At 40.8% G+C, this 18967-nt stretch overlaps 1 protein-coding gene across 1 annotated transcript in view; it reads right to left on the bottom strand.

The window, feature by feature from the left end:
• Positions 1–461: 461 nt before the first annotated feature.
• emilin2a (elastin microfibril interfacer 2a) overlaps positions 462–18967 on the bottom strand; it is a 25593-nt gene continuing 7087 nt past the window's right edge. Inside the window, exons 3-9 of the mRNA XM_017685897.2 lie at positions 17375–17571; positions 15049–16944; positions 6498–6791; positions 5062–5109; positions 4845–4892; positions 4526–4666; positions 462–3048 (exon numbers count right to left, since the gene is read on the bottom strand). Of these exons, the coding sequence (XP_017541386.1) occupies positions 2720–3048; positions 4526–4666; positions 4845–4892; positions 5062–5109; positions 6498–6791; positions 15049–16944; positions 17375–17571 (2953 nt within the window). The 3' untranslated portion in view covers positions 462–2719. The remainder of the gene's footprint in view (positions 3049–4525; positions 4667–4844; positions 4893–5061; positions 5110–6497; positions 6792–15048; positions 16945–17374; positions 17572–18967) is intronic.

Below are 18967 nucleotides of genomic sequence, written 5' to 3' on the forward strand. Positions count from 1 at the left end.
ATGACTGTTGCCCAAAAAGAGAGAAAAGTGAAAAAGATAGCACATTTTCAAATAAGGGATGACCCAACGAGATCTCAAGTCTCGCGCCACCATGGCCTTTCAGAACTGTCAGATTGGTTATGAAGGCTGAACCGATTAATGAGGAGCCTGGCCACTTCCTATCCTGCCCATTTAAAAATGTGTAGGTTCACTGGTGGTTTTGCATAGTAAATAAATGGTTATATAGGTGTTGTGGACACTCTGACCCCTGGTTCCTATCACCACCACTGTAAAGAGGTCAGTATGTCACTCTACAGTGCACCATTTTACATCAAACCACTCTGAATGACTTGTGTTTGCATCTCAACGATTGAAATATGCAGAAGTTTTAAACTTATCTACTTCACAATTCACAGACTATTGCAGGAGAACAATTCTCTTGCTTCTGTGGTTTGGAGAACAGAGCAGACAGTGGAGTCCAGTGGACCAATGAGCTTTCTTTTAATTTCACATTTAAAAAAAAACATGTGACCGACTGAACAGTGGACCTCATATAGTGCAGCTTTTCTTTAGTGATTTATACCAGAAGCCAGACATTTGGTTTGGTTTTGTTTATTAGATGCTTTGTGCCAAGCATCTGGTATAAGTATCTGAAAGATACAGAAAAATAATATGATCAAAGATTAATTATTTTCATGCCTCACCAAGAAGTGTTGCAATAAATAACATGAAATATCCAGGGCCAAGGCCACATTCTTTCTCTTGGGAGAAACAGGAAAATTTCGCCCTCACCCTCTGAGAGAACAGCTAGTGCTCGGTCTGGTGTTCCTTGTTTAGCACTTCAACAAGCTAATTCATAAAGATTCAAACCGCTTCTGCTCTAACCCCTCACTGCTCATTACTCAACTGTTTAACACTATATCTGTTATACACCAAGTATATTATCATTCTTAACTCAAAGATTAAGCTTCTTCGATCCGTTTCCCATGTAATTGTTCCACCCACTGTTAGCCAAAATAGTAAAGCTATTAACTCCACTGTTTGCAAACAGTTCCATATAAAGAAACCTTTAAGGGCTTATAAAGCTGGTTCTTTGTGTGAGTGATTTGCTACTTTCATTCAGAGCACTTTTCTGGAAGTCACCCCCAAACCCTTCCTTTGGTAGTTCTTTGTGCTTTGGTTTTCATTTTTGTTGTTCTGCAATGCAAGACTGCGGAGTTATGTGGGTGTGCTGCACCATTATACAATATGAAAGCATTTAACCATTCATGTAAAAGTCTTTTTTTTTTTTTTAAACTAGGCTGACTAATGTGTACTGAAATGATTTTCTACAATCTGATCTCAAAGGGTGACTAAAGCATTAACTGTTAATGTTTTCAAATTTTACAACTTTTTACATAATAAAGATATGAAGTAGATAAAGTATTTATTTATACAATGAAAACATATAGATTATTACTAAATATGTCTCAGTGCTCTGCTTTTATGGCCTGCAGTGTTTGGAAAAGCTGCACAAAATGGATAGAATACCATCTCTCCATATATCCAAATATTATTGGAACACATTGGTAAACGCTTGACGTGATCAAAGATTGGCCTATATTGTTTTGATCAAAATGATTTCTGTTTATTGAATCAGGTCATTTGATTCAACAAACATTGACAGATGGATGGCCTGAGATTCGGTCAGGATAGTCAGAGCCCAGCAAAAAGTGAATGATTTGAAGCCTCCTGCCATATCAGTATTGCATACACCAAAACTGTGATAACCTGGCTGGTTTACTGCAGGATCAGATTCTTAAAATGACAGTTTGGCAAAAAATAGAATTTTTAAGAATGTATGTTGCATAGCTAAAACCAGTAGCAGCAGCCACTTTGACATCTGCTTTTTGTCTGTACTTTGAACAATTTTTATATATTTAGAAGAAACTACATAAGCAAGTCTTTTTGGAGATTAACACAGCACAATACGTTCCATTACTTTAGCTATAATAGCTTTGGAAGCAAACTTCAGAAACCGAACCAACACAACATGGGCAAAAGTATGTGGACATTGAACTCATTCTGATCCCATTTCCCGACTGCTGTAATTACAACATCTGCTCTTCTGAGATTTACACTAGATTTTGAAGCATGACTGCAGGGATTTAGCCACTACAGCGCCACAACACAGGATTTGTGAGATTAAAAACGTATGTTGGCCGTTAAGGCCTGGCTTACAGTCAGCATTCTAATTTGGCCCATAAATGCTGGATTGTTTGAGATCCTGATAAAGAACAGGGCCTTCTGTAAACTTCCCCAACTGCTGTTGGAAGCACACAATTCTGTGGAATGTCATTGTATGCTGTACTGGGCCGCCATAAATCATGCAAAACAGCCACAGGCCATTATTCCTCCTCCACCAAATTTTACCATCTTTGAAAGTCTTTAAAATCTTGTTAAAAATCCTTAAATGTCAGTGAAAATCATTGCGCACTTCAGTATGACCCATTTATGCTAGTGTTTGTCTATAAAGACTGCATAGCTGTATCCTTATTTAATTTATTCCATATACTTTTGGCCATGTTGTATATCCTGGCTTACTGACTACATTTGAGGTAAGGGGGAAATTGTGTAAATTAGATTTTCCACCTGTAACTTTGAGAAAAAAAGTTTTCTTGCAGTTTCTTCTGGCTTGTAATAGACTGCACAGCTAGTGATAGGAGTCCTCCTGTGTGCTCTCCCTCTTTCTATCTGGAGGCTATCTCCGGGCCTGAGGCGAATAGAGGAAGATGGCGCTGAAGGTAGAGAGGATTTCTCTGGCCTCAGAGATGGCCAGCGCTCCGGCCGTCCGCACTAGTGCCACTCGGTCACCAGCCCGCAGTGAGAGGATGAAGCTGAAGGAAGCAGATCCTCCACATGTGCCCGCCTGAGGAGATAGGTGTCCGCTTGGCCCGGAGTAGCCCGCTGTGTCCAGTTTCTGAATACTGCGGTTGGACACAGAGAGCACAGCCTCGACCCGCTCGCGCCGTGCAGCCATTAGGACGGCTGTGACAAGATAGCGTCCATCCACAGGCACGGTGAAGATCCCTGCAGAGCGGAGAATGCAGGGAGAACTTAGCTGCCAACTAGGACAAGGGTTATAAAGAAGCAGCATTGTTCAAGATGAGGAGAAATGGCCTCTACATTTAGGATGTTAGTACTTTGAGGGAAAAACGATGTTTGAAACGCCTTCTCATTCCAATCTTACTTTATAAATTCCTTTCTCTACCTTCTGTTTCCTGTAAGGAATACATTTTCACACCCCACTTCCTCCCCATGTCCTATTCTTCTATGCTTATCTCTCATGGTACATTCAGATGGTCTTCATTAACTTGCAAATTTCAGAGTTTACCGCAAGGAAGTTGCATTCGAGCAGCTCACGAAGCTGTAAATACAAGAGGTAAATTCTGGCAAGCTCCATGTTACCCAAGTTTACAAGTTGTGGCTTATCACCAGCCAGCACGTTTTCAAATGTGTACACTGTAGACCAAACTGACAAACACCATACAAAGTTAAATGGAAATTCCATTGATTTTTCAGAATCCCTCCAGAAATCATTCATTGAGATGTGAACAGTTATTCAGTGTTTTGATGTAGAGAAACGTACTGACTCAGATTTCATTACTGTGGTAGTGATGGAAAGCACAATGTCTACACTGCAAATCTAGCTATTTTATTTACCATCCAAAACAACCAGTGAACCTAAATGTGTTGAGTTTTTTAATGGTAATGTTGATGATGATAAATAGTGATGAAATGTTTTAGGTCAAACCTGTATCACTTTAAAAACTAAAACAATGTTTAAGGCATCAGGCTGCTTATTCATAAGCTGTAACTTTTTCCTCTCACCACCACTGTGAACAATTCTGACTCTGTTAGTTTCTCTAGAACTGAACATTTCACAGGATTTTGCAGAAATTTTGAAAAATAAGTGGGATAATTCCCCATTATTGGTAAATCTATTCTGAAAACACCATTGAGATTTCCATTGTCTTGCAGTGAGCATTATTTCAAACCACCTCCTTGTTTCTACAATCACTGTCCATTTAGTGGATGTAGTGGTGTGTTAGTGTGTGTTGCGCTGGAACAAGTGGATCAGACCACTATGTCAGTATCACTGCAGTGATGAGAATGATCCACTACCCAAATAATATTTGCTCTGTGGTGGTCCTATTGGGGTACTGACTGTTGAAGAACAGGGTAAAAGGGGGCTGACAAAGTATGCAGAGAAACAGGTGGACTACAGTCTGTCACAAAGTGCACCTATCTGGCAACTGGAAATGATAAAATGGACAATAAGTGTATGAATAGGGAGCTGGCTTTAAAGCTATGGCTGATCGGTGTATATGTACTGCTGACATGAGAAATTTACCAGGTGTTGTTGCAAATGACCTGTAGTTACAATTTGGTGACTTTTTTCCAACTTTCCAGAGCTCACCAAGGACATTCTTACTACAGTCATCATTTGCAAAGTCACCTTTAATGGAGTCAATGTAAAAGTGTGGACGTGAGGCTCGGCTTTTACCTGTTTGGGGGTCGTAGTGTCCTCCATCATTGACCAGTACCTTGTTGAATCGGATGATGCCAAAATCCCCTGAAAACGTCTGCTGTGTGAGTCCAGCAGAGAAGGAGAAGGGCTCCACAAATGGGTTTTTCTCTGATGCCACTGTAGATGCACATGAAAAGTGGTACTCAGGTAAATCAAGAATTAATATGCAGCTATAAATGACTAATATTTGTAAATTCTAAGAGAAAAGAAAATCGTGCAGAGAATTTTTCTTTTATATTCCTTTGCAAGATCAGATGTTCACTTTCAGTGACAAATGAAAAGGCTTCAAATGTACCTGGTGCTGCGACAAGTCGTTGCGCAGGATTCCATGCAGCTCGGGAAACTAGTGAGAAATATAAGGATTGGTAATACTAGCTAATGACAACGTAAAAGAGTGCACTAAACTCTCTCAAAGTAATGTGTAAACTTCTCATCAAACGCTACATTTATGAAAAATAAATAAAAACTCAGACCCAACCCCTGATTCAGAAACAAGCTTTTATGTAGTTTACCTGTAATTGGGTTAGGTTTATATGGCACAGGACTGACGGGAAAATAACCTGTCATAGGGGATGAGAGAAAAGTATATAAATCTTTTGGAAAGTCAGCTTTTTTAGTTTTACATTGGAGCTATGAGGCCAATGTAGCTCATAAGTAATGGAGGTTTATACAATGGAGTTACGGCATAAGTGAAGTTTGAGGAACCATGCCTGAAAGTCCTCCTTCACAATTCAAGCTTCCTATAAATACCAATCCTTCACTCCTCATTCCCGTGACGAAATTTCACACCCCACCTCCTCCCTCTTCTCCTCCACCTTATCTGCACCTGCACATGATCTTTAATACAGGAGGGTCAGCTTCTAATGACCCGTAGAAGCCGTACAGAACTCCAGCCCAAAAGTTCTCCTCTTCATTATCTCCTTCAGCCCAAGGCGTGGTGTGCATTCGCAAACTCAAATTAGCAATGTGCACCTGCCTTAAACCATGTAAAGTTGTTAAATAGGAATTCCAGACTTTTCAAACATTCTGCATAACTGAATTTTTAAGATGGAACTTAAGTCATTCAGAGTGGTTTGATGTGAAAATGCTCCATTCTAGAGAACCTTACCAAGACAAAATTGTTCACAGTGGTGGTGGTAGGAACCAGATCCAAAGCATGTAATGCCTCTAAAAGCCACATCAAGGGGGAAGATTTTACATGGAATGGTCATGAATATGTTTCTCAATGTTTGAAAAGTTTTAGATAAAGTTTTGGCCTGAAATGTATTTTTTTTATAAATCCATTCATGGTGGAGGTTTTCCATGCTGGGTGTTACGAGGCAAATTAGTCCTTGAAGAAAACATTTTTTCATATTCATCAGTATTCTACCATCATCAGCATTACCTGCAAAAACTAAGAAGAAATGTGTACGTTCACTGGTGGGTTTTGGATAGTAAATAAAATGGGTATATTTGTGCTGTGGACATTGTGACCCCCGGTTCCCATCACCACCACTGTAAAGAAATCTGAGTCTGTACGTTTCTCTACAGTGAGCCACTTCACATCAAACTACTTTGAATGACTTTGTTTACATCTCAACCACTGAATTATGGAGAAAGTTTGAAAAAATTTCCTCTAACAGACTTGCTGTGTAGTTTCCGACACTATAAATCTTCTAGTTTCTGGTCTGGATTTGGTAATAACTGGTAAGTATGACAAGAGATGGTCAATCAGTTGCATACACAATTCTCTTAACTACACATGATATTACACAGTGCAGGGCTGGGAACTGGATTCTATTTCTGGATTTTGACTCTTTCCATTTTTGTATAAAACAGTAGGTGATTATATATGTGCAGCTTTACCTGCCAAACTAAAGAAATCAAACATGTCTTGTATATTTTACTTTTAATACATTACAAGTATCAGCAGAAGTAACGGATGTATAATTAATATATAGTCTCTCACCTGGTGCACCTGCAAATCCTTTCACTGGTTTTTCAGCATCCTCAGACTCACGCTCTCTTCTGGTGTTCAATCTGCGAGCGTAGCCTGGGGGTCCGGCCTCCCCAGCCTCCAGAACTGGTCGACGCTGGGTTGGCCGGCCTGGCTGTGGTGGGGCCTGGGGCTGGTGGGCAGTCACTGGCACTGTCCTTTGGGGAGGGATTATCAGAGGGATATGGATATGAGGGATAAGCCTGTGCTGGGTTGAAGTCCTTGAATCCGGGACAGTGGCTGGTCTTTCTTGTTTCACTGGCAGTTCTGAGGAACAGAGAGAGAGTGTGGAAGAGAGATTTGGTTCAGTTTGCGGAAAAAAAAGCTGGCAGATCAAACAGTTATGCAGAGAGTGCAAGAAAACCTAGTGGATAAATAAGATGTCATCACAGACTAAATTCATGGAAGTAGTAAGTTATGGAAAAAGTGACTAATCTCACAAGTGCAGATATCTTACATAAATCTTATTTAGGTACACAGCCCACGCTATAACTCTCTTCCAAATGCTGTAAACTGCATATATTCTGAAGCCTTGCAATGAGTGTAAAGTACAGTTCTCTAGGATAAAACCTTAACTTTCCACACATCTGCAGTGCTCTTAATATTGGACTCCACAGGCATTTAATGTCTGTTCTTTCTCAAAGGCCTTGATCTTAAAAACTACCTTCTCTACTGACATCATATTAAGCTACAATGCTACTCACCCACATTACATACTGCTAAGTACTGATAAGGAGAATTCCACCAATTTTTCTACATTTCTGCATAATTCATCACTGAGATGTAAACAAAGTCATTCGCAGTGGTTTGATTTAAAATGCAGTATTCTATAGAAACTTACTGAGCCAGAGTTCACAGTGGTGGTGATAGAAACCTGTTTAACACTACCGAAAGCTCCCTCACAGAAAGCTATTAAGTGAAATGGTTACAGATATGCTGCCTGAGATTGTTTCATGATCATTTTAAGTTTTGGCCAAAAACATATATATATATATATATATATTTTTTTTTTTTTATCATTCATTCATGGCGGAGAGGTACATGCAGGGTGTTATAAGGCAAAATAGTACACCAAGAAAGCTTTTCTTTTTGGATTTGCCATCATTTTACCATTATCAACATTACATATCATTGCGGTGCATAAAAAAAAGCATCTCCATTTTTGTTATTTGTTATATTTTATTTTTACACATCATTACAAAACCTTTACATTGTGAAAATTTTATGATGAATTCACCAACAGAAATGCCCTTATTAGTATTAGTTGTAATAAAAGCTCTTTACATTTATTTAGTTTTTACCTCCTTTAACTATGATAATATGACAACTCAGAAGATGTGTATGTTAACTGGTACATTTAAATGGCAAACAGAATTGCTGTATTTGTGTTGTAGACTTTTTGCACCATGATTCCCAATATGTCCACTGCAAAGAAATCGAATTCATCAAGTTTCTCCACAATCCACCACTTCACACCAAAGCCCTCTGAATAAATTTATTTACATCTGAAAGATTGAATTAAGCAAAAATTTTGAAAGATTGGTGGAATTCATTTTTAATACACACAGAATTGTGTTTGATCCAAAGGAAAATCTTTGCTTGTGCTTTAAAGGAATAGAATAGGCAATAGAACGGGCCAATTTACTTTGCCTTACCTCAAATATAATCAAGCCATGTTTGGTGTCTGAAGTTTGCTTTAAGCAAGGCAAAGCTAATGCAGCTAACAAATGGTGTAAGCTTAAACCTCACCCATTTGCATGGTGCAAACTTGCCTTGAACCACAGTGAATTGTTCAGTAATCTTGAATAGACTTGATGTGATTTCTGACACTGTATAACATTATCTAAAATAGCCAAAAGTACAGGCATGATTTAGGCTATTGCTGTTTTTAGCTTTGTGACATACACTATATTGCCAAAACTATTCACTCAACCATCCAAACCACTCAATTCAGGTGTTCCAATCACTTCCAAGGCAACAGGCATATAAAACCAAACACATAGGCCTGCAGACTGCTTCTACAAACACTTGTGAAAGAATGGGTTGCTCTCAGGAGCTCAGTGAATCCCAGCATCGTACTGTGATAGGATGCCACCTATGCAACAAGTCCAGTTCTGAAATTTCCTCACTACTAAATATTCCACGGTCCAATCTCAGTGTTATTATAACATAGTGGAAGTGATTGGGAACAACAGCAACTCAGCCAAATGCAAAGCGTTAAATGCAGCTGTGTAAAGTGCCGCCGTTGGACTCTAGAGCAGTAGAGACGTGTTCTCTGGAGTGACTAATCACGCTTCTCCATCTGGCAATCTGATGGACGAGTGTGGGTTTGGCGGTTGCCAGGAGAACGGCGCTACTCTGACTGCATTGTGCCAAGTGTAAAGTTTGGTGGAGGGGATTACAGTGTGGCGTTGTTTTTCAGGAGTTTGGCTTGGCCCCTTAGTTCCAGTGAAAAGACACCATAAAGACATCATAAAGACATGGATAAGTGACTTTGACGTGGAAGAACTTGACTGGCCTGCACAGAGTCTGACCTCACACATGTGCTTCTGGAAGAACAGTCAAAGATTCCCATAAACACACTCCTAAACTTTCTAGAAAGCCTTCCCAGAAGAGTTGAAGCTGCTATAGCTGGAAAGGGTGGGCTGACAATCATATTAAACCCTATGGATTAAGAATGGGATGTCACACAAGTTCATATGCGTGTTCTTTTTTCCATTTTGATAGAAACTTAAATGCCGTCTAGAAACACTGTCTGAGATTACGTACAAACTTGATGCAATATGAGGAAAGTGTGCTTTAGGCATGCAGTTTGCACAGTGCTAATTGGTGGGTTAGCTACATAAGCCTCACAGCAAATGCAAAAGAAGCAAAATTCAGATACCAAAGAAGTCTTGGCTGATGGAGTACATCTGAAGTACGCAGAAAATTGTATTTTGCTGAACTATTGCTTTAAGTGCCATATGAGTATGTCTTTAATCTGCTTTTAGCTGCAGATGTCTCCTTGGCCAACTGGATTTGTATAAAGATGAGTAATATGCGTCATTCCTGACACTAGGGTCTAGTCATCTCTGCATCTTATTTTTTTTCCCCCTTGCTTGCCACTGATATGAGTAAAACAAAACAGCAGCAAAGATCCCAAGGGCTCTCCTCAGGGCCAGTCTTCTGGTTCAAGGAGTCTGCGTCAGTGTCGTTCTCCTGCGTTTCGCTCTTGCCCCAACACCACCTCTCTCCACAACATGCGCATCCCGCGTACAGCCCATTTCCCACGAGATAACTGGCATCTAACTGGGTTTCCCATGAGCCTGAGGAAATCACAAGCTTGTGGAATGGCAGTCCTGGAGCTCACTACTCACAGATGTGGCATCTTAGGCGGTGCTGAGTCACTGGCTCGGGAAGCATGCATCAAATAAGGGGGGAGACTCAGACTCTGATGCAGCACTTGTTTATGGCTGGAGCAGAGTCACAAAGCCTCAGCAGGAACTCAGGCTTTGCCACTGTGTGATACCACTGAAGGGTGGGCGATAGATATACAGTGCTCAAATAAAGAATCCCCTTCTGGATTTCCTCTGTTTTTGCACTAAATGGTTCAACTTACTAACTTCTTGTGTCACCAATTGCAACCAAACACTTCCTATAACTCTAGATCAGCCTTTCACATGCTGTGGAGGAATTTTGGCCAACAATTATTGGTCAAATTGCAGGGCATTCAAGCATGAACTGCCCATTTAAGGCCATGCTACAACATCTCAATTGGATTCAAGTCAGGAATCTCCAAAAACCTTCATTTTTTTGTCATTCAGAGCTGGTCTTGCTCTTGTGCTTTGGATTGTTGTTTTGCTGCATAACCCACTTGCTCTTGAGCATCAGATCACAGGCTAATGACCTGATATTCTCCTGCAGGATTTCCATCAATTAAGGCAAGTCGCCCAGATCCTAAAGAAGCAAAGCATCCCCGTGCCACGACACTACCACCACCATGTTTCACTGTTGGTTTGGTATCCAGGATTCTTATTGTGGAATGCTGTGTAAGCTTTATGCCAAATGTAACAGGACCCCTGGATAACTTTTTTCCCCTCAATAAATGAAATTATCATAAACTGAAATACCTATAACTACCAAACACACCCTGTGTAAGAATGCCTTAGTTTATCTAGCTCTCAACTGACAATCACCGCAGATAACCGAGCTAGCTGACAGGTTTCAAGGCTTCTTTCGGAAGGATTTGCTGAAAAAACACAAAAAGTACACCGTAGTTATCTTGGTGCTAAGGTAATACAGTGATTCCCAAACAGAAATAGCAGTGTTATAGTAATAGAAAACAAATGAAATCCTATCACGGTACCACACTGGAATTCACTGAGCTCCTGAGAGCAACCCATTCTTTCACAAATGTTTGTAGAAGCAGTCTGCAGGCCTAGGTGCCCTGTTTTATACACCTGTGACCATGGAAGTGATTGGAAGACCTGAATTCAATGGTTTAGATGGGTGACTGAATATTTTTGTCAATGCAGTGTATACAGTACTGTGCAAATGTTTTAGGCATCTAAGCAAATTTTTAAACAATTTACCTCAGCAGTGAGTTTATTACTATATACAGTAGAATGAGGTCATATTCATAATTCAAATAAACAAAAAAACAATAAAAAGTAACAAGAATTTCTTGGGTCCATATTTTTCCTTGACACCTTCACAGCCACCACAGAAACTTGTTAATATCATCAATTACATCATGAGCACAATTTAATGAAGCACTGACTGGTCACACCAGGAGTTGCTTTTTAACTACATTTAATACTGGGCTTCCTCGATGAGAGGCTTGAAAATGGTTAAACAAACACACTAATGTCCTTAAAATATATTTTATGATTTTATATATAAATGGAATTGGTGGGATTGGTGGGTAGCAGTGGTGGTGATGGCTTAAAGTGCTATTCGCATCTACGGTTCCGCACCCTGCCCTAATGGGGCAGTCCTCGGTGAGTAACCTTGCTCTCAGTCTGATCCAATCTGGAAAGTTCCAGATGGCTCTCTGGACCTTGACTCACAACTCTGACCTCTCATTCGCCATTTAAAAATCAATTTCTCCTCTGGAAGACTGGCTTTAGCGACAAATTATATAAGGAAAGAAAAAACATGGTTTTCTTCTGCGCGCACACACACACACACACAGTGGGAAAGAGGAAGAGTTCCCAGGCATTCTCTCCTAGCAAGATATCAATCAGCAGGAAGAGAAAGACAGGAGAGAGGAGAGGAAGGGAGAAGATAAGGCTCAGGCTGGGGGGAAGGGAGGGACTAAAATATGCAGTAAGGAGATCCATTTTAGGTTGTATTTTGAGGGACCAGAAATGCAAGGCTTTGATCATAAAGGTCAACACCGCGTCAGCTTATTCCTCGGAGATCATGGAAAAGGTTATGCATTCATAAGTGCGGATGTCAAGTGGACATTAGTATGATTCACTCACCAATAAAAGGGAGTAAACAAATGTGGTAAGGGACATAAAAAAAATGATTAATTTTGCAACAAACTTTGAAATACAATAAACAATTAAGAGCTATGGACGTCAGTTATGAGAAACCAAAACCACAGCCTTCACAGCAGATTGTCCTGTCACTGCAAGAGCAGCTGTGTGAATTGGTTCCAAAATTGTGCAACCGTGCACCCCTGCTCGGGTTCGCGGCCAGAGCGAATGAGCAATGCTTCAAGCTTTTCAACAGCAAGCTCCGTTGTGTTCTTGGCTACAATGCTTCATTTGTTATACACCTTTTGGGGTCCACTTTTTGGGAAAGAACTACAAAATACTTTGACAGTTTAGCACCCCACCCTGTTATTATAAGCTCTTACAAATATTTCTTGAAAATAAAATAACCCCAAAGTCCATGAATACTCTTTTACTGGATGCAAAAGTATTACTGTCCAGCAGTTTCTTGCAAAAAAGATATCGATAGAGTGGTTTTAACATTTAACAACCTGTTGTACAGTAAACAAACACAAGAACACAAAGGGTCATTATATTGTGCCAAGGCCTTATATAAGCTTTTAGTTTATATAAGGGGAATTTACATGTTAACATGTGCGTCTCGGAATCCGTTCCTTTTGGGGTACAGACACAACTTCCATGCATGATGGAGGAATAGAGAGTACACTGTATCCGCCCCAGGCAGGAATGATGACATCAGTCTTTACAGGGAGCCTCCTAGGAATCAGTGTGCAAGCGTGACATCACAGGCAGCTTAATAGTCCCAACATCTGCAGTGGGGTGTGGGAGGGAGACTGTTTCGCAGCACCACACCTCCAGAGGCCCAGTCACTGGCCCGGTGCCTTAATGAGGACCAGACTTCAGCACGAAAACACACTCGAGTCGCTCCTTGTCTCTACGTTTAGCATGGTGAAAAGTAGGGGATGACCAGCAAAAGACCATCTGAAGACCACACAATGCAAAAGCTCACAAAGTTCAAGCTAGAAGGAGGGGGACAGGGCTTCTCATTCAACAGCCTGAAGACATTAGCACTGGCTAATCTTAATGTACAAAACATGGAGAGATAATTCTCAGTTAAATGTACAGCCTGACAAATAGATAAATGGTAAGTACAAACTTCCAAGCCCCAGTTTATTTCTTTCTAAACATTAAATAGATTAAAACCATTCCGACACAGAAAAACGCCAAGGTCTACCATTCCATATTCTGTGTGGATGCCCTATTAAGCATTTGCTTATGAGAACACACAACTGTGTAACTATATATGGCTCCATTCCAAAGCTCCTAACTCTGTTTTGGTGAAGAAATGGCAGACATGTGAGGCCCCTTGTCTTTTAGCAGCCTTGGGGTATGGGGACCCCAAGAGTGTGCACATATCTCATTACAGATACAATATGGAGCTTTACATTGTTTAACTGGAGGATTAACTTTATGAAAATACCCTTCCTGGTTAGAAATTCAAGGAAACACATGAATAATATCTGGCTTTTTCTTACATGTCTCTCTTGGATATGAGTCATAAAGATAAGAGTTAACTGCGACCAAGAAGAGAGAGTTTTATCTGTGGCAACTGTTCAGTTTCCACTTTGCAGCCATGCCAATGTTGTATAAATCATGCACTGTTTCCCAATACATTTCACCCTTTTTAATTGTGCAAATATAGTCTCAATTCCAGGAATTGGATTTAATTAATTGTGATGTTTGGATCTGGTACAGTGGAACTGAAATCAGATTGGTTCCAGGCTTCATGCATGATAGAGAAAAGCATCTGCACTAAAACCCAGTGTGTCTTATTGCACTAGAAGTGACTTATTGACATATTTGAGGTGCACTACTTTTCCCCTAAATCTCATCTTCCTGTTAATCCATCTTTCCCAAAATATTTAAATATGGTGGTAATTTCAGTTTTGTGGTGCAAATGTTGACTAAGGATGCGCATTACGACTAATTTTTGAAATCACAGCTCTTGTGTTAAGAGGCTACAATGTGAAAACATGTTTTATTATTTAAAAACAACCAGGGGAAATCAGTAGGTGTTTGTGGTGGATGAAGTAATGAAGTAATGAAGGCTGCCTCTTCAGATTAGCTAACATTACTGTTAACTAATGCAATGTTGAATGAGTCCATCTTCTGCTTGAGGTCTTTTCTCCTCATTTGATATTGTGTCCAGTTAGTTTGTTTGCTAAACTTAGTTACCATGAGCTATCTTACTTAGCGAAAAGCTGCACCAGAGTCAGTAATGCAGTCTCTGCCTTCTCAGTCACATCTTCAACAATGAGGCTTTGACAATGCACTCATGTTAAGCAAAGTGTCATATAGTGCACAAATTGCTGTTGTTGGAAAGAAACACTTGTATCTCCAAAATGTTACTTTTACAGGAGTAGGAAAAAACTTACTTTACTTTTAATGTAAGTCATTTGGGCCATTTCTTTTAGTTCATTCATCATGAAATTTACACACAGTGAAGAGCAACACGTATTTTCAAATTATGTCAAAAAACCAAAAAAACGTCTTAAATGGAGATACAAGGTTTTATTCCGACAGCAGCAACATATGGACTTAAAGGACTGGATACTGAATGGTACGATTTGAAACTTGGCCACATGTTATTTCAAACTATTCTATTCAAAAACAGTGAAGGAAATCTGAATTTACATTATATAAACCATTCAATATAATCTAATGCATCCAATCTAACTTTCGGTTGCATCTAATAGATATTAAGTTGAAAGTTATTCAAAGAGAAGCTGAGCTCATATAAAGCATTTACAGTAGTGAGGTTTTCTTTCGACGACTTCGATATTTAACAACCTTGTAAAAACATTAAATTTCTGAATTATTAGTCTGTATATCTTCCCATGATGCAACACAACCAGAATCATGATTTCAGTACTTGAATATTGGCTTCTTGAGCAGTTAATCGAGTGCTCTAGAACCCAGGCACATCTCTTGTGTCGACAGAAAAAGAGTGAGGTACAAAACTACAGTATCTCAACATTTACACTTTCACACAAAGCTTCATAAATGGATTTCGCATGACGTACCTTTCTGTTTTGTGGTATGGTCCTTGGGCACTGCAAGCTGACTCTGAACGTTGAGCAAGTTGGTCTGTAGTGTGCCAATCTCCCAAGAATGCGTCTGCAAAGTGGAGTTCATCTGTGCCAAGTCTCTCTCCAGCTTATATTTTATGTCCTGAATTTCATTTGCCTCACCATCCAGCTTCCCACACAACTTCTCCAGGGTAGCCACCCTGCCATTTACTGTGGAGACCCCTTCAGCTATACCTGCTGTGCTGTCCTTACACCAGTTCAGCTCTGCAGTCACCTGAGAACTGAACTTATCTAGCCTGTCTCTGAGCTCCTCCACCTGGATGGGACTAAGTTTGACCTCTCCATGAGACTGAGGAGGTACCCCTGATTGTCTCTGGCCCAATTCTGCATGCCCTGCCAGGCAACAACTAGAATTCAAGGCCTCAAGGTCCTGGCTAAACTTGCTCATTGAGTCTCCTAACCCTGTCACAGCTCCAGTCAGGCCATTGACATTGTCTGTCAGAGATTTCAGCTTGTTGTGGAGATCCTGCTTGCTGAAACTGTTCTGCTGATTTTCAAGAGACAACCGCTCAATCATGCCCTTGAATTCAACAAGCTTTACAGAGTTTTGCTCAACATCAGTATTCAAAACATCCAGGCCATTCCTACAGTGCTTCACATCCTTGACAATACTGTCCCAATTTCCAAGGTTTTGAGTATCACTGGATGGACTTGACTTGCAGTCTGTTGAGCACATTTGCCCGATGACATTGAGCTTGTCCTCCAGCCCCTGAATGAAATACTTGTTGGAGTTAACCTGAATTTGCAGACCGTCTATGGAATCACTGAACATTCCTGGGAAAGAGCTGTTGCTCATTTCAACCAACATGGCTGAAAACTGGTCCTCCATAGAACTCAGTTTCTCGTCCAAGAGCTCGCGAATCTTTGCCGTCTCGTCTGCTAGTTCCTTGGTTAGCTTCTCATCCACATAGAAGCAGTAAGTCTCTGCATTCGTTTCGGTCACGTTCATCCGGGCCTCCAACTCATCTATGCGAGGCCCAAAAATATCCTCGAGCTGCAGCATCGACAAGTGTTCCAGCTCATTGTCCACACGTGCATTTAGGACTCGGTGAGCCTCTGCCACTTGCTGAAGCGCCTGCCGCAGATCATTGTGATCACTGGCCTCTTGCAGTTGAGTCGTTTGCCTCTGAGTCCGCACCAGTCCATCAGACATGGCCATATCCAGGTGCAACTCACGGATCTCTTTCCTGAGCTCAGCCTCCTTGCTCTCCACTAGTTTGGTCAGGTTAACCTGGCTTCTGTCCTGGCCCTCTTTGCATGTCTTCTGAAGAGCCAGAATCCGGTCATCACATTCACTTTTCAGCTTGGTTATCTGGCCCTCCATGTCCACAACTAGCTCCTTCTTTAGCTTCTCAAATTTGCTGTCAATGTAGCTCTGGAGGATATCGATGTCCGAGGATGCACCAGGAGTGATCGCCGGTCCCTGAGAAGTGTCCATAAGCATACGGATCTGCCCATCATGTCCTGTCACAGTGTCACGCAGCTCCTTAATCACCTCATCTTTATTCTTCAGTGCATCTGTTACATCGTTAAGCCTGGCCAGAACTTCTTCCATTCCCCTTTCCCCATGGGTGAGACCCCTTGTGGCCTGGTGCCCATCCAGATGTGCTGCATTTTCTTCGGTGTCTCCTGTTCTGGCGCTGTCTGGCACACGCATGCTGTGCATCAGCATCTTTCTGGTGTCATCCTGCAGGTCTGTTTGCATGCTTGCCACGGATGCTTGGAGGTCCAGCAGCGTCTGTGAGAGGCGCTGCACGTCTTCCTCAAGCTGACGGGTTTTCTCAGCCCCATGGTAGCTGTAATATTGCCCTGTCTCTCTACGCTCTGTCCCTATGAAAGGACAAAACGGCAAAAACATACTTTCAAAAAGAATATTATTTATGTAAACATGCATGACATCCAATTGGTGTTAGAATTTTGATTAGTTAATCAACCTCTTCTACCTTAAGACTGTTAGATTCTTTACTCTTATAACTACATCACTTTAAGAATGCACATCAATATAGGCATAAGCAGACATTTCCTTTAAAAATTATATTTGCACTGGGCAGATGCTTAGATTTGACTATATATTGGCTTCTACTCACTATTCCCATATCAGTGCATAGAGTTCACATTCACAGTAGTACTTTCACAGTAGTTACCAAATAACTTAATAGTCGTAAGATTAATATCTGCAGTTTAAAGAGTAATCATTATTATTCAAGAATACATTTAAGTGTAACTGACAGAAAAGACATTCTCAAGAGGTCTGTCATACTTTGTGTAGTTCTAGTGTGTCCAGTGTGTCGAGGCTGAGGGTGCGACTGTGGTTGATGCTCAAGCAAAGTCTGTCTGTTTGGAGAGCCTTTTAGTTCTCTGCAGTCTGGGCCTTGGTATCCTGGGCAGCACCTCCATTCAAGTTCAGTTACAGTCTTGTAGGAAATCCTGTAAGTGGGTAGAAAATGGGTCCGAAACCTGAGGGTGCAAAAATATTTCAGCATTATTACTAGGTTAATTAATTAGTAAAGTGAGTCTTTTTCTATAGACTTCTAGTCCATTAGTCACAATTAATCATATACTTTTATCCAGTACTATAACTCAAAAATATTATACAGCCCAAAATGCTGATTTCTTGCTGGTGTAATAGAGCCACATACATTCTGTTCTCTTCTGCTTGTAAATTAAAAATAGCTCTTGTTAGCCACGGTTCAGCACAAATGTGACTGCATGTCGCATTTGCTGGGGCTTAGTCTACCTCTAATTGGCTTACATTTTCACTTTGATTACACTTCATAAATTTCTCATGATTATCTCTGATTATTTAGCCTACTACTTACTAGTGCATACAGAGAAAGTTTTAAGGGTTTTGAGAAAGACAAAATAAATTACTACTGTTTTGTCTATATATACAATCATAATGTCATTAATTTCAATTATGTCGAGTGTGGTCAGATAGTTAATGAAATGGTAATGCTATTACACTTATTATATACTATATAACTAACCAAAAGTATGTGGACACCTGATTATTGAGTTATTATAATTTTACTACACCCATTGCTAACAGGTATTTAAAATCAAGCACACAGCCATGCAGTTAGCAGTGGAAAGGGTTGTACCTAAGAGCTCAGTGACTTTAAATGTAGCACTGCTCCAGTCAAGTGTAAGTGATTTAATTGTAAAACAGAAGGGTATAGGACCAACAACAGCTCAGCCATGAATTGTTGGACTACACAAACTCATAGAGCAGCGGGGTAGAGTGCCAAAGAGTGTAGCATGTAAACATCGCCTAAGCTCTGTTGCATCACTCACTACAGAGTTTCAAATTGCCTCTGGAAGCAATGTCAGCACAACAACTGTGTGTCAGGAGCTTCATGAAATAGGTTTCCATGGCAAAACTGCTGCACACAAGCCTAGGATTACTGTGCAACATCAAACATTAGTGGGAGTGGTGTAAAGGACATGCTTCACTATCTGGCAGTCTCATGGACAAATCTGGGTTTTCCAGGTGGATGCCAGGAAAACACCGCCTCTTATAATGCATAGTGCCAACAATCAAGTTTGATGAATGAAGGATAATGGTCTGGAGCTGTTTTTCAGGGTTTGGCCCCCTTAGCACTAGTGAGCGGTAATGCTAACGCTACAGCATATAGACATCCATCCATCCATCCATCATCGTTGACCACTAGTCCAGACAGGGTCGTGGTAGCAGTTGGGAGAGCAGAGAATCCCAGACGACCCTGTCCCCCGCAACTTCCTCCAGCTCATTCCCGGGGACCCCAAGCTGCTCCCAGGCCAACTTGGAGACATAATACCTTCAGCGGGTCCTAGGACGACCCCGGGGTCTTGTCCCGGTAGGCTGTGCCTGGAA

This window comes from Pygocentrus nattereri, chromosome 2, assembly GCF_015220715.1.
Source record: "Pygocentrus nattereri isolate fPygNat1 chromosome 2, fPygNat1.pri, whole genome shotgun sequence".
Taxonomy (NCBI): Eukaryota; Metazoa; Chordata; class Actinopteri; order Characiformes; family Serrasalmidae; genus Pygocentrus; species Pygocentrus nattereri.